The 13733-nt window shown below is 56.3% G+C and overlaps 1 protein-coding gene across 3 annotated transcripts in view; it reads right to left on the reverse strand.

Annotated features, from left to right (window-relative positions):
- RBM19 (RNA binding motif protein 19) overlaps positions 1 to 13733 on the reverse strand; it is a 160117-nt gene that overhangs the window by 112964 nt on the left and 33420 nt on the right. For all 3 annotated transcript variants that reach the window (XM_031948650.1, XM_031948648.1, XM_031948649.1), the window contains exons 17-21: positions 13508 to 13665; positions 9643 to 9703; positions 7879 to 7958; positions 6801 to 6856; positions 4911 to 5027 (exon numbers count right to left, since the gene is read on the reverse strand). In XM_031948650.1, coding sequence (XP_031804510.1) covers positions 4911 to 5027; positions 6801 to 6856; positions 7879 to 7958; positions 9643 to 9703; positions 13508 to 13665 — 472 coding nt within the window. The remainder of the gene's footprint in view (positions 1 to 4910; positions 5028 to 6800; positions 6857 to 7878; positions 7959 to 9642; positions 9704 to 13507; positions 13666 to 13733) is intronic.

Here is a 13733-nt window from a genome sequence, read left to right on the forward strand (position 1 = left end):
ATCCCTTTCCAAACCTTACGGTACCACAGAAATGCCAGCTATTATTCTCATTGTATCATTCGAAGATCATTTAAATAGACAATGTGACTCATTTAACCAAAGTTTCTTCCATAAGAACTAAAATGAGTGCTACCCCTTGAAGTCCCCCAGACAAATCTGGCCTGTGCATCTCAAACACTTCCCCAACAAATCTGATCCATCCATCGGACTCTCCGTCAGTCTAAGTCTTCGGACAGATGGCAGATGGTGTGCATTTGAGGGCCTTCGCTGTCCCCACCGATTTCCTCCGAGTTGGTTTGGACAACCACCTGTTACCAGGTCTAGCCTCTCAGTCTCAGCGTCCACCTTGGTGAAACGTGGGTACGACCAGCTCCGAGGTCACAGCGGCTGTGATGTGAGAGAAGACCCAGACACCATGGAAGGAATCTTATCCGAGCAACCGTCACCTGCTGCTTTTATGATCATGGCTCGTGTTCTTCCCCCAGCACCACAGATTCAGAGCAGGCCAATGAGTCCAATGTTCCAGCTTTACAGATAAGGCCACTGAGGCACAGAGAGATGAAACGATCTGTCCACAGACACGGATCGGATTGGATCAGAGACCCAGAGCTGGAACAAGCCTCTAGACTTGAACAGGGAAGAGAGAACGTCTGCTTGAGATGAGCAACTTGAGAAACTCCAAGTCCAGGGCTCCACCCACAGACCACACAGGCCACAGGAACCAGGGCATCCTGGTCTTATACTGGATGGACTTTAGATAAAAACACTTTGAAAAAAAAAGTTTGATGCTTGAGGACTACCATATAGTAGTCCTCATAGAAAACTAACATCTGCCTTGTGTGACTGAACGAAAGCGCTGCGACGCAGGCTCATTCTCTGCAGGCTTGCTGAAAGTTTGTCAGGACACCTCCAGGAACAGAGGATGATGGGGATGACACGCACTTCGTGTCCCAGTTGGTTTTTTCTGCTAGGTCTCTATACGCTGAGAGTTTTTCCTGACACATACATGCCATGCTAGAATTTTCTGTATGACACTATCTATTAAAATGCAATTTTATTATTTTTATGTGGCAATGTGGTGTCGTGGCAATTGAGGGCAACTGTGGTTCACGAGGACACACGGGGAGTGTCCAGTAGCTTGTTGGCTGAGTCCTGAAGATCTGGGGGCTTTTATTTGTAACGGGGGGATCTGTCAGTTGTTGGTTTGTGAAGGGGAACAAGATCCTGGGGAATAATTAGTTTCATGGTCATCACTGTAATTATACTAGGCAGTCTCTTAGAAATCCTACAAACTTATCAATGACAGGAAAACGAGACTCCCCAGGGAAACATATAGCAGAACTGCCCCCCAAAGCTCCAGTGGGAAGGGGCTTTCCCCCTCTGTGGAGAAAGAAACCAGGAAGGCTCCCCTAACACCCAGAACTCTCCCCAGGCCAAATGACCAGCAGCATTGTCTGAAGCACACCAACGGCCGCTGGTCCGGAGCAGTCTCCTTCCCAGAGAAGGTTAAGAGTGTCCCCTGCTGTTCTGTGCTGGGAACTGCCTTCAATCCCGGCTAACAGGGGAACAACAAAGGTAGGCCGGAGGGGAGGCCGGGGGCTTCCGATTTCCAGGGTCACCGGAAAGATGACCTAGAAAAGCCCCGCCAGGAGGGAGGGAGGGAGTCACAAGCCGCCGGGGGGCTGCGCTCTGCCTAAGCCCCAGCTCCTCGTCTCCCCCAGACAAATGAACGCAGCAGGATCCCACAAAGCCCCATTCTCGCCTCACTGCCTTTTGTTTCTGGGATAACCGTGGGCTGAAATACACCAAAGGGACGTGGCCAGTGCGGCGGGGCCTTGTTTCCTGAGTAACATGCGCTGTTCTTCGCGCATCCCTTCTGTGCTTTCGGTGAGATGCTTCCAGTTACTCGGGAGCTGCGGCCCAGTGACGGACGCTCCTTGCTGTGCTAGCCCCGGAGATGCGGCAGAGAGGTTCAGAAGATTCAGGTTCCTATCCTAGCTCAGCCCTCGCTCGCTGTGTGACGGTGCGGAAGGAGCTGAGCCTCTTTGAGTCTTGGAAAGCTGAGACCTACCTGCCACACCCACAGAGCTAGAGGGCCTGGATTCCAACGCTCCCACAGGCGACAGCAGCTAGCATTTATCTCTCTCAAAGGTTTGCAAAAAACAAAGCTTCATCTCAATTCATCCTCACAATACTCGGGGCGGGGGTGGAGGGGCATTTTTACCCCCATTTTATGGATGGGGAAAGGCAAACAGAGATGAAAGTGACTTGCCCAGGCTCGCACAGCCAGGCCATTTTCGAACTCGGTTCTTTCTGACAAGGTCCAGAACTCTCTACTGTAGTAGCTGCCTCTGATGGGAGGCCGTGTGCCCACCAGTTCCTGAGCTTCTTTATCAGTGCCCCAAGGACTCGCCTGAGATGCAGTAGGCACCCAATAAATGCTTGTTGTTTCACTGTTCTGCAAATGCAGATAATTGCACGATCTCATAGAATAAGACATTCTCTGACAAGGCCCAAGGTGGAGGTGGGCTGGCCTCCAGGCCAGATTTCTCACTGAGCCTGGAAGGACAGAAGGCACATCTCCAAGAGCAGTAGCTCCTAGACCCCTGCGGTGTAACACCCTCCATGGCGGCTGACTCGCTCGTGGCACCTCATGAATGGGGGCTCCTCCGGGGCCTTGGGTCAGCCCAGTGAGGATAGAGCATCCGTGTCCGGGATCCTCACCCCAAAGTCATGGACCTCCACAGGGATTCCTGTGCCAAGCTGCTGCAGAGGGAGAAGCAAAGTGCAGAGGAGTCTCTGCTCTGCTCCCTGGGGGGCAGGTGTGGGGAGATTTCCCCTTGGGTTCCTCAAAGCTGAGCATATCAACCTAGATCTCTGAATTCGCAGTGCAGAGAACCCTCAGAGGGGGAAGTTCCTTCGAGGAAGGCAAATTTCCAAAGTATTCTACCAAGTCTGGCCTTTGAGAGGTGAAGGACATGTTAAGAGACTTGCTTCAGCCAGTCAAGAATATATCAGAAACTGGAATTCAAATCCAGGTCTTCAAAGCGAATTTTCATGATTAGCTCTTATTTATTTATATTACATATACTATGTTATATATAACAAATTATCAAAAATATATATTTATTAATCATTTTCATGATTAGTTTTGCTGTGCTGACTGGCATACTGTAGAGGCTTAATATTTGCTCAAATGAAGCAATGGGAAGTGAAGTGAGCTCTCTGAGCACAGGGGCTCTTTTGTCTTTTTTTGTACCCCAAGGGCTTAGTACAGTGCCTGGAAACACAGTAAGAGCTTAAGGAGTCTAAGTTCACAAAGACAATGATTCTGAGTAAGTCACTTCCTATGGCTTCAGCTAGCTGAGCGGGAAGATCACATCCAGCTCTGAGCCAAGTCTTACTTCCCTGTGGTTCTACCGAGCCCGGGCAGCCTGACTAGACTCCTGTGAGGGTCCCAGAAAGGGTTTCCCAGCCTTGTGATCCCTCTGCCAGAAGTCACTGCTCCATAGCACATAGCATACAGAAGGCGGTTAATAATTGCTACTGTCCTGAGTGACTGCTCTCTGCCAGGGCCTGACAAGCCAACACAGGGACAGCCTTAATTTGTCTTCGGGAAGCGCAGCCAACTCTGGACTAAGCAAGTATATTTAATTCACATAAGCTGAATTTTAAATCAAATGAGATAAAACATGAGAAATGGCAAACACTATGAGAACCTCAAACTCATCATGTGCACTGTTGTCATCATCACTGCCACCATCAATCCCCAACATCACTGTTGTTCCCCCCACTATCATCTTCATCATCATCATCGCTATCATTCCCAACATCACCGTTGCCCCCATCACCATCACTGTCACTATCATCACCATCACCATCATCATTACCATTATCACCTTCATCACCATCATTCCCCAACATCACTGATGCCCCCATCATCATCAGCAGCAGCAGCAGCAGCAGCACAATCATCACCATTACCCATCACCATCATCCATGTCACCATCATCATTATCTTCATCACCATCACTCCCCAACATCACCGTTGCCCCCATTACCATCACAATCATCATCATCATTATCATCACCATCATTCCCCAACATCACCGTTGTTCCCCCCACCATCACCACCATCATCACCTTCATCATCACCATCATCATCATCATCACCATCATTCCCCAACATCACCGTTGCCCCCATTACCATCACAATCATCATCATCATTATCATCACCATCATTCCCCAACATCACCGTTGTTCCCCCCACCATCACCACCATCATCATCACCTTCATCACCATCATCACCACCATCATCATCACCATCATTATCAATCCCCACCATTGCTGTCACCATCGTCCCCCTACCTCCATCCCCTCCAGCTTGAGCAGGGTCCCTGCTGCCCCTGACTCCAGACCTTTCCCTTGTCTTCCCCTCACAAACATGGATCCAGCACATTTCCCCATCCTTCTTTGTGAAGTGGCCAGTTTCTGATAAATGGACTGGGTCACAAAGTGAGCTCCAGGAGACCGGACTCCCCCCAGAGGAGGCAGAGGCCGTCTGGAGACGAGGACCCCAGGCAGGAGCACTCGCCATGTCTGTCTCAGGGCCCTGGCCGGTCTCTCAGATGTACCCCAAGGCCCCAGGGAAGGCTCATTCCTAACAAAGACCTTCACGAGGTTGCATGGCGGGAACAGAACCACTTAGAACCCAGGGCTTCACTGGCCACTCGCAGGCCAAAGCTGCAGAACACGGCGCTGACCACAAGGGGAAAGGTCCAGGAAACATCCTTAAGAACCCGGCAGGAACGCCCTGTACGGCCCTGGCCCCATCGCCCGTGCTGGCCCAACTTGTCCCACCCTGGCCAGACGGTGGGGGCGCACTCTGGGACACGCTTTTCTCCTTACCTAAAGAGCTCCCGGATTTCTTGCTTGTTGGCCTGGAATGGGATGTTCCTCACCAAGATCTTCGAGGTCTTCTGCTTGTGGGCCGTCTGTCTCTGCCGAGCCGACGTCACCACTGGCCTGGTGAACAAGCAGAAGAGGAACCCAATCAGTCAGTCACCAGGAGGAGGCTCGGGCTGACCCCCCCCAAACTGAGCTGGGCCAGGCTCCCTCACTAAATAGAGCTGGGGGAGGGGGGCAGTGCCCAACACTGGCCTCGTTTGCCTGCTTTCCTCTGGTCTGGAACGAGAGGAGGGGGCGAGTGCACCAGCCCCGCTCCTGCAGTGGGGCAAATGAGGTCTGTTGTTCCCCCATCCCAGAGTCCGGATGACATCCGTGACTTGGAGACATCAGCTATGATCAGCACGAAGGCTTGAGAAGCGCCCGGGGAGTTCAAGGAAGGAGCCTTGGGTTTCTAACCTGGATCCCCCTTCTCACTTTATTTTCAGATGGTCCAAAGAAGCTCAGCTGAGAGCTCCTCCCGATGTGGAGGGACAGAGGGGGCTTCCCTACTTTGCTCTAAATCCTGAAGTCTAGTAAAGTCCTTAATTGGGTCCTGGTTATACCTAAAGGCCCCCCAAGTCCTCGGGAGTGAGTGCATGTTCTCATAGGGTTCCTGGTCCCCAGAGCCCGGGATCAGGACCACGTGAGACACTTTAGCCGGTTCTCAGTGCTGGGTCCACCATCCAGGCAGATGTCCCAAGAAGGCGGCTGCAGGGCCCTTTAAAGGCTGCAAAGAGCTGCACAGGGAGGGATTACTGCCCACTTTTTTTCCTCTTTGTTTTGTTTATTAAAGCTTTTTATTTTCAAAATGTGCAGGGATAACTTTTCAACATTGAGCCTTGCAACACCTTCTGTTCCAATCTTTCCCCGTCTTTCCCCCCCCTTCTCCTAGATGGCAGGTAATCCAATATATGTTAAACCTTTTTGGGGGGAAGGGAAGGGAGTGTGAGGGACTCCCAGGTGAGGAAAGCCCTCTCTCAATGCCTGTTGGCACAAACATTACAACTCAGGATCTTAGAAATTTGCCCAGAGGGGTGAAGTGACCTGGGTCAGAGGCAGGACTCAATCCCAAGCCTGCTTTCTGTGCCCGAGGCACACTGTCTAACGCCCATTTTGAGGGTGACGAACATTGGGACCAAGAGGGTGAGTGACAGACCAATGGTCACCCATGTACTGGGGACCTGTGGCAGTTACTCTGAGGCCCATTTACTCTACGTCCATCCTTTCAGCCTTCGTGCCATGATGGATCCCACTGCCGTGAAGCAAGGTGGCTCAGAGGATAGATCATCAAGCCTGGAGTCACCAAGACCCAACTTCAGACATTTACAGGCTGTCACTACTCCTCTGCCTGTCTCAGTTTCCTCAACTGTGAAAAGGGGACAACAATGGCGCTTCCTGAGCAAGGCTGTTGTGGGGCTCACATGAGCTGTGTGAATCTTGGCCGTAAATGGAGGCACCACGACATCTGAGGCCCCCCAGCTTAAACCCCATGACTGTAACTGTCCCTCGAGAAAACCTGCCCGAGGAGAGCAGTGATGGATGGCTCCTTCCGGCACCGTCCCCCGGCCGCTCCTGTTTATTTCCTCTGCCCAGACCAATGCAATGCAATTAGAGTGCGTTTCCCCTCGAATGTTTCCCATTATTATAATAAATGTGTATTAGGCATTTATGCAGCGGACCACAACGGCTCCAGTTCATCATGGAAGCGTATGTTCGGGACACACGCTCTCAACGCCACCTTAATTAGAAGGGCCGACGTGCACGCCCGGGAGGTTTGGGCGGGAGGTGGCTCGGGGGCTGCCCCGCACCCACCCGCGCCAGGGGAGGGAAGCAAGAAAGCCAAGGACTCACTTGATGGCCCTCTCGGAGATCTTCACTTCCAGCTTGTGGCCGTCCACCACGGAGCCCTGAGAAAAGAGACGCAGTGACTGCCCGTCCTCCCAGGAAGACTCAGCTCCGGCCTTCTCTCCCGGGGAGCGGCCTGGGCCTGGGGGGAGAAGGGGGTCTGGGCCTGGGGGTGGGGTCTGGGTGTGGGCAGAAAGCCGAGGGCTCCGTGCCAACGCCTGTCTCAGAGACGCTCCCAAGGATCTGGGCCCTGGGCCTCATCACCTGCCTCCTGCCTTCTCGCAGCTCCTGCCGGGAGGGTGGGAGGAGGTAGGGCAAGGGAACGCAGAGCACTAAGGGAGGACACGTTCGCTAAAGTAGCTTTTCGCCTCCCCTGCTGATCCGAAGTCAGAAAGGACCAAGTCAGTCCACAGCCGGACTCAGAGAGAAGCAGTCTGCCCTGAGTCTCCCACGCCCAGTAACAAGCAGAGCCAGAAGGGCACGGAGCGCTGGGGCCAGGAGACAGGGAGGCCTGGGTTCAAGTCCCCCTGAGACTGCATCTCCTTGTGTCAGTCTCCACAACTGTGAAATGGGAATAATGATAGCACTGACCTTACAAGGTTACTGGGAGGATCAGTGAGATAGCACATGTGCAGCACCAGACAAATTTTAAAGGTGCAACAGAGATTTGCTGTCACAGTGCTTTGAACCCAGGTCTCCTAGCGCCCAATCCGAGCTGCTTCCACCCCTCCAGTTCAAGGCCCTCAGCTCATGGAGGGGCCCAAGGCCACCCTGCACCAGGTGACCACAGGCCCTGGCTGCAAGAAGGGCCTGGGAAGAAGGGCCTGTAGGCAGAAGTGCCTGTGCGTCATTTCTCCGCCATGCAGGGAGACGGCAGACGGGGAGGCCATGAAGGATGGGTGCGAGGGGGTGCTTGGGCCCGGCTGCTTCCCGGGGCGGCCCCTGGCCCAGCAGGATGGGCGGCAGTCGGATCTGCCGGTCTCTGGGATCCCCGCACCACTTCCTGGGGCTCTCACACTATGGGCAGCGGCGGACGCCATCCCCTCCCACCCAGCCCCGACTCTGTAGGAAAGTGGGCCTTTACCTGCAGCTGCTTGAGGGCTTTCTGGGCCTGCTCTGGCTTCCTGTATTCCACAAAGCCAAACCCCATGGAGAGCAAAACGCCTGGAGGGGAGAGAGAGAGAGAGAGAGAGAGTTGGGGCTCAGGGGCCATTGCGTGATGACAACAGGCAGACGCCACCTAACTGCGGCTCTAGGACACCTGCTTCGGGAGTCACCTGGCTGACCCCACAGACCTAAGCTCCTGGCTGACCGCCAGTCCTGAATCTTTAGGACATCTCAGATAGGATGGGCCGGGACATCTTAGAACTGAGCACGCCCAAGACTGCACTTCCAGGGCCCCCAGACATGGCACGCGGGCCTCCCTCGGCCACAAAGCATCTCTCCCCCCAAACTGTCCTCCTCGTCTACATGTCCTGTTCCTGCTGAGGGCACCAGCATTCTCCCACTCCCCCACGCTGTGAACCCGCGTCCCCCTCAGCTCTTCGATCTTGCTCTCTCGTTGGCTGCTACCTCCAACCTGCTGCCAAGGCTGGGGGGCTTCAAAGCCCCTTCTCCCTCCGAGGCTACTGCCCTGCAGCGGACCCACACGAGGAGCCGGGGGCTACTCCGCTTGCCTCAAGCCTCTCCCCCATGCAGCTGCCAAACTGATCTTCCTAAAGAGCAGAGAAATCCCTTCCTACAAACTCCCCGAACGCCCTCCAGTGTGAGGAGCAAGCGCACCAAGGCTGTTTGGTATCCAAACCCCTCTGTGCCCTGTCCCTTTTCTACTATGCTGCCCCCCACCCCAGTCCATCAATGACCCCCTCCCCAGGAGATCCTCCAGGCAGCCCCTCACTGTGACCCTGGCCTCCCTCAGGTCTCAGCCCAGCGTCAGAGGAAGCCTTTCCTCATCTCCAGGCTACTGTTCTCCTCCTGATAATCTCCCTCCGATTGAGACAAAAATACAACCCACACACACACACACACTCACTCTCACACACACACATGCACACTCACTCACATGCACACTCACTCACACACATGCACACACACTCACACACTCTCACACACTCACATACACACACACACACACAGTTGATGGCACAGTCTCTCTCTCTCTCATTAGACTCCATGGGCGCCACGTCTCTTGCCCTTTTTTGTATCCCTCAGGCTTACACAAGGCCTGACACATAGTAGGCACTTAACAAAAGCTCACTGACTGGTTCTTCTTTGCAAGAATAGTGACTGCCTCTCCCTCTCTGCAGAGCTGGGGTGCCCGAGCCTCCCCGTCAGAGCTGGGGTTACTGACTCTCGCTCTTCCCCAAAGTGGGGCCCTGCCCACACTGTGAGACTCCGCTGCTTCTTCCTCCCTTTTTAGGCCTGGCTGCTGGGTGGGGAAGGACAAGGGGCAGATTTGGATAAAGGGCCTGTAGGAACAAAACTGAGCACTACAACTCTTACAACCCGTCATCACCAAATAATGCCGGGGCGGGGTGGGACAGGGTGAGACATAAAGAGAAACACAGAGTGCGGAAGCAAGCGTAGGAGCCCACTCAAGTCTGAGGAGAACAATCGGGCCAGGACCGCCTCTGGCTGGAACACTGGACAAAGGACACTTGGGAAGGTGCGACGAAGTTGGGCCTTGAAGGTTTCGGCCAAGGAAATATTCTTTAAAATAGACCAACAGACTCTTGGAGGCCATCCTTCCCCTCTTTTCTGGCCCCCGATTCTTGGGATCCCCTGCTCATCATCATGGAACATGTCTTGTCCAGGAACCAAATTAACTCATTTCTAATTTCAAGCTCACCCGCTTTGTTCTTTTTCTTGGAAACAGTGCAGCTCTTCACTGTCCCGACTTTGGAGAAAACCTACAAAAGAGAGAGTTTTAACTTAAATCATACTCTTAAAAGGGTGAATGATCTTCTGTCTTGGTGGGAAACAAGAACAACCTCATATGTCTTATTGATACATGAACCAATCAAGGGCACAACAGAGAAAAAGGTAAAGAGAACAGGGAATGGCAGAGTTGGGAGGAGCCTTAGAATGGGGGATGTCAGGACTGAGAGAGTCTCAGAAGCGGGTGCCCGAGCTGGAGGTCCCCTAGAACAAGGGATGTCAGAGCTGGAGGTCCCCTAGAACAGGGGATGTCAGAGCTGGAGGTCCCCTAGAACAGGGGATGTCAGAGCTGGAGGTCCCCTAGAACAGGGGATGTCAGAGCTGGAGGTCCCCTAGAACAAGGGATGTCAGAGCTGGAGGTCCCCTAGAACAGGGGATGTCAGGGGTGGGAGAGGGATTAGCACTTTTTCTGGTAGGGCCATGGCACAGACAGCTCAGGATAAAGGGGCTTCTTATCTTTTTTCTTTTTCTTTTGTAATGGGCAGCTGGCTGGCCCCCTGGGTAGAGGGCTGGGCCTGGAATCAGGAAGACCTGAGTTCAAGTGCAGCCTCAGACACTGACCACTGCGTGGTCCTGGGCGAGTCACTTCGCCTCGGCCTGCCTCAGTTCTCTATTTAATCTGCTAGGGAAGGAAAGTGGCTCACGAAGAGCCGGACACGACTGGACCACAGGAAGAGGCTTTCAGCCCCCTGTAAGAGGAGTCTCAGCAGCACTGAATCTGACTGGCAGGTGGTCTGGCAGGAGAGTTTGGGACCGGCTAGGAGCCCGGGGCAGCCAATCACCCTGTGTGAGCCTGGGCGGGTCCTTTGCCAAACAGGGAGCCATCTCCACCTTCACCGACACAGTCATGGTTTTGAATAAAGATAAGAAGCCCCTGGGGAGAGGGTTGGGGGCAGGCAGGCAGGTGTATGTGGGGGTGAGCTGTCCTCGGCCTGGGGGGGGGACGGTGCCGGTCAGGCCCACCCTGACCGGGATCCTCGTCCACCCGTGAAACACTGCGTGTTCTCAACTTCCACAATCCCACGATCACCAAGACCCTTCTAGGTTAGGCATCCTTGCCCTGGCAGGGAGTGCGCTCATTATCTCCATTTATAGAATAGGAAACTGGGGCAGACAGAGGTGAGGTGGCTCGCCCACCGTCACAAAGCTAACAAGTGTCTGGGGCTGGGTCTGATTTCAGCCCTCCTGTCTCCAGACCCTGCCTCCCCCTCCCCCCCCCTCCCACGCTCCCTCCGTGTTCCATCCCGGTAACTGGTCTCCTCCGTGCTCCTGCGCACCCTATTTTACGTTATTTCGGCCCAGAGCAGAGCCTGAGGCGAGGGGCCCCAGCTCGGGCTTTGCCGGGGGCTCCCTGGGAAACGCCCACATCTCAGCCACTGCCTGGCGGGAGGGGCGGGCGCCCGAGCCAGGGACCGGCCTGTGGGAGGCGGGAAGGACAGGAAGCCTCCAGCTCCCATACCGAGGGGCCCTGGCTCAGGGCTTCCCAGCCGCAGCAGGAGCTCTGGCACACAGCGTGGGAGGGAGCTCGCCTCCCCGGCCCGCGCCGGCTCCTGGGCTGCCTTCACCCGCAGCGCGCTTCCCCTCTCCCCTCCCTGGGACCCCGGCCGTCCTCCGAGGGCTCGCTCACTTCTCTGGTGGCCGTCAGGGTCTGGGGACGGCCGGGGGGCTGGGGAGGCCCGGGGGAGGCCTGTGGGCAGCTCCTGAGCCAGAGGCCTCCCCACACAGGAGCGGGCGCTGGAGCTCCCGTGGGACCTGCTCAGATTCCAACCCCACCTTACTGGTTGTGAGACCCCAGCTCGTCTGTAAGGGAGCGGCCCAAGGAGCCTTCGCTGCTCTGCATCAGTGACCCCTGGAACGAGGGGGCTGGGCAACACGAGCCCCTCGGGGAGCACTCCCCCCCCCCTCGCTCCTCACTTAGCTCAGCCCCCCTCCCCCCACAACCTGCCAGGTGAGCTCCCCAGGGGCAGGGCCGCCACGGCCCCACCCCCGACTTCCAGGGCTCCCCAGCTCTGCAGAAGAAACGGAAACTCCCCCGTGGGAGCCGCGCGGAGCCCAGCTCCGTCCTCCCTCTGCAGGCCACCAAACCTCATCCCGGCTCCTCCCTGCGCATCCGGGCACAGAGATAACACAGAGGAACGGCTCCCGGCCTCCAGGCCCTGGCCCCCGTCCCTCACTCTCCTCATTTCTGCCTCTCGTAAGGGTTAGGCACTGCCCCCGAGCCCCAGAATCAATGAAAAAGCAGGAGGGCGGCCACGCAGCAGGGGACACCAGGGGATGGAAGGCATCAGCTGGGAGGAAAAGGGAAGCCTTTCCAGGGCCAATGGAGGAGAAGCTCAAGAAGGGGGGTCACAGCATCTCCCAATCATAAGCACAGGGATAAGGAGGCCATGGGGAGGGAGGAGGCCTTGGGGAAGGAGGAGGCCTTGGGAGGGAGGAGGCCTTGGGGAAGAGGGAGACCTTGGGGAGGAGGGAGACCTTGAGGAGGAGGGAGACCTCAGGGAGGAGGGAGACCTTGGAGAGGGAGGAGGCCTTGGGAGGGAGGAGGCCTTGGGAGGAAGGAGGCTTTTGGGGAGGAGGAGGCCTTGGGGAGGGAGAAGGCCTTGGGGAAGGAGGGGGCCTTGGGGAGGGAGGAGGCCTTGGGAGGGAGGGAGGCCTTGGGGAGGAGGGAGACCTTGGGGAGGAGGGAAACCTTGGAGAGGAAGGAAGCCTTGGGAGGGAGGAGGCCTTGGGAGGAAGGAGGCCTTGGGGAGGGAGGGAGGCTTGGGGAGGGAGGGAGGCCTTTGGGGAGGAGGGAGGCTTTGGGGAAGGAGGGAGGCCTTTGGGGAGGGAGGGAGGCCTTGGGGAGGGAGGAGGCTCTTGGGGAAGGAGGGAGCCTTTGGGGAGGGAGGAGGTCCTTGGGGAGGGAGGGAGGCTCTTTGGGGAAGGAGGAGGCCTTGGGGAAGGAGGAGGCCTTGGGGAAGGAGGAGGCGTTGGGGAGGGAGGCCTTGGGAGGCAGGAAGCTTTGGGGAGGGAGGAAGCCTTGGGGAGGAGGGAGACCTTGAGGAGGGAGGGGAGGGAGGCTCTTGGGAGGAAGGGAGGCCCTTGGGGAGGGAGGGAGGCTTGGGGAGGGAGGGAGGCCTTTGGGGAGGGAGGGAGGCCTTTTGGGAGGGAGGGGAGGCCTTGGGGAGGAGGGAGGCCTTGGGAGGAGGAGGTCTTGGGGAAGGAGGAGTCTTGGGAGGGAGGGAGGCCTTGGGAGGGAGGAGGCCTTGGGGAGGAGGGATACCTTGGGGAGGAGGGAGACCTTGGGGAGGAAGGAGGCCTTGGGAGGGAGGAGGCCTTGGGAGGGAGGAGGCCTTGGGGAGGGAGGAGGCCTTGGGGAGGGAGGAGGCCTTGGGGAGGGAGGAGGCCTTGGGGAGGAGGGAGGAGGCCTTGGGGAGGGAGGAGGCCTTGGGGAGGGAGGAGGCCTTGGGAGGGAGGAGGCCTTGGGGAGGAAGGAGGCCTTGGGGAGGGAGGAGGCCTTGGGAGGGAGGAGGCCTTGGGGAGGTAGGAGGCCTTGGGGAGGGAGGAGGCCTTGGGGAAGAAGGAGGCCTTGGGGAGAGAGAAGGCCTTGGGGAAGGAGGAGGCCTTGGGGATGATGGAATGTAAATCTGGGACCCTCATTTCCACGTCATTCCTGGGGACGTCATCCCTGAGGGATGCTCAGCAGCTCAACTCCTTCCTGTGAAGGAGCCCTCGTGATCCCACTCAGTGCCAAGGGACCATCGCACTTTATCCCTCCTCCCCCACAGATTACTCACTTCTTTCAGCATCTCCTCCGTTGTGGAGAAATTGAGGTTTTTGATGAACAAAGTACAACCAGGAAGACTCTCCTCTTCCTCCTCTTCCTCCTCCTCAGCAGGGGCATTCGGTTCCTCTGGGGTGGCTGGTGTGTTTTCTGCAGCTTCGCCATCAGGCCCTGGGCCCCAAACAGAAAGATATCAGTGTTGAGGCAGTAAAGGGGTTAACAGGGATGAAGAGCAGTGG

The sequence above is a fragment of the Sarcophilus harrisii genome, chromosome 1 (assembly GCF_902635505.1).
Source record: "Sarcophilus harrisii chromosome 1, mSarHar1.11, whole genome shotgun sequence".
Taxonomy (NCBI): Eukaryota; Metazoa; Chordata; class Mammalia; order Dasyuromorphia; family Dasyuridae; genus Sarcophilus; species Sarcophilus harrisii.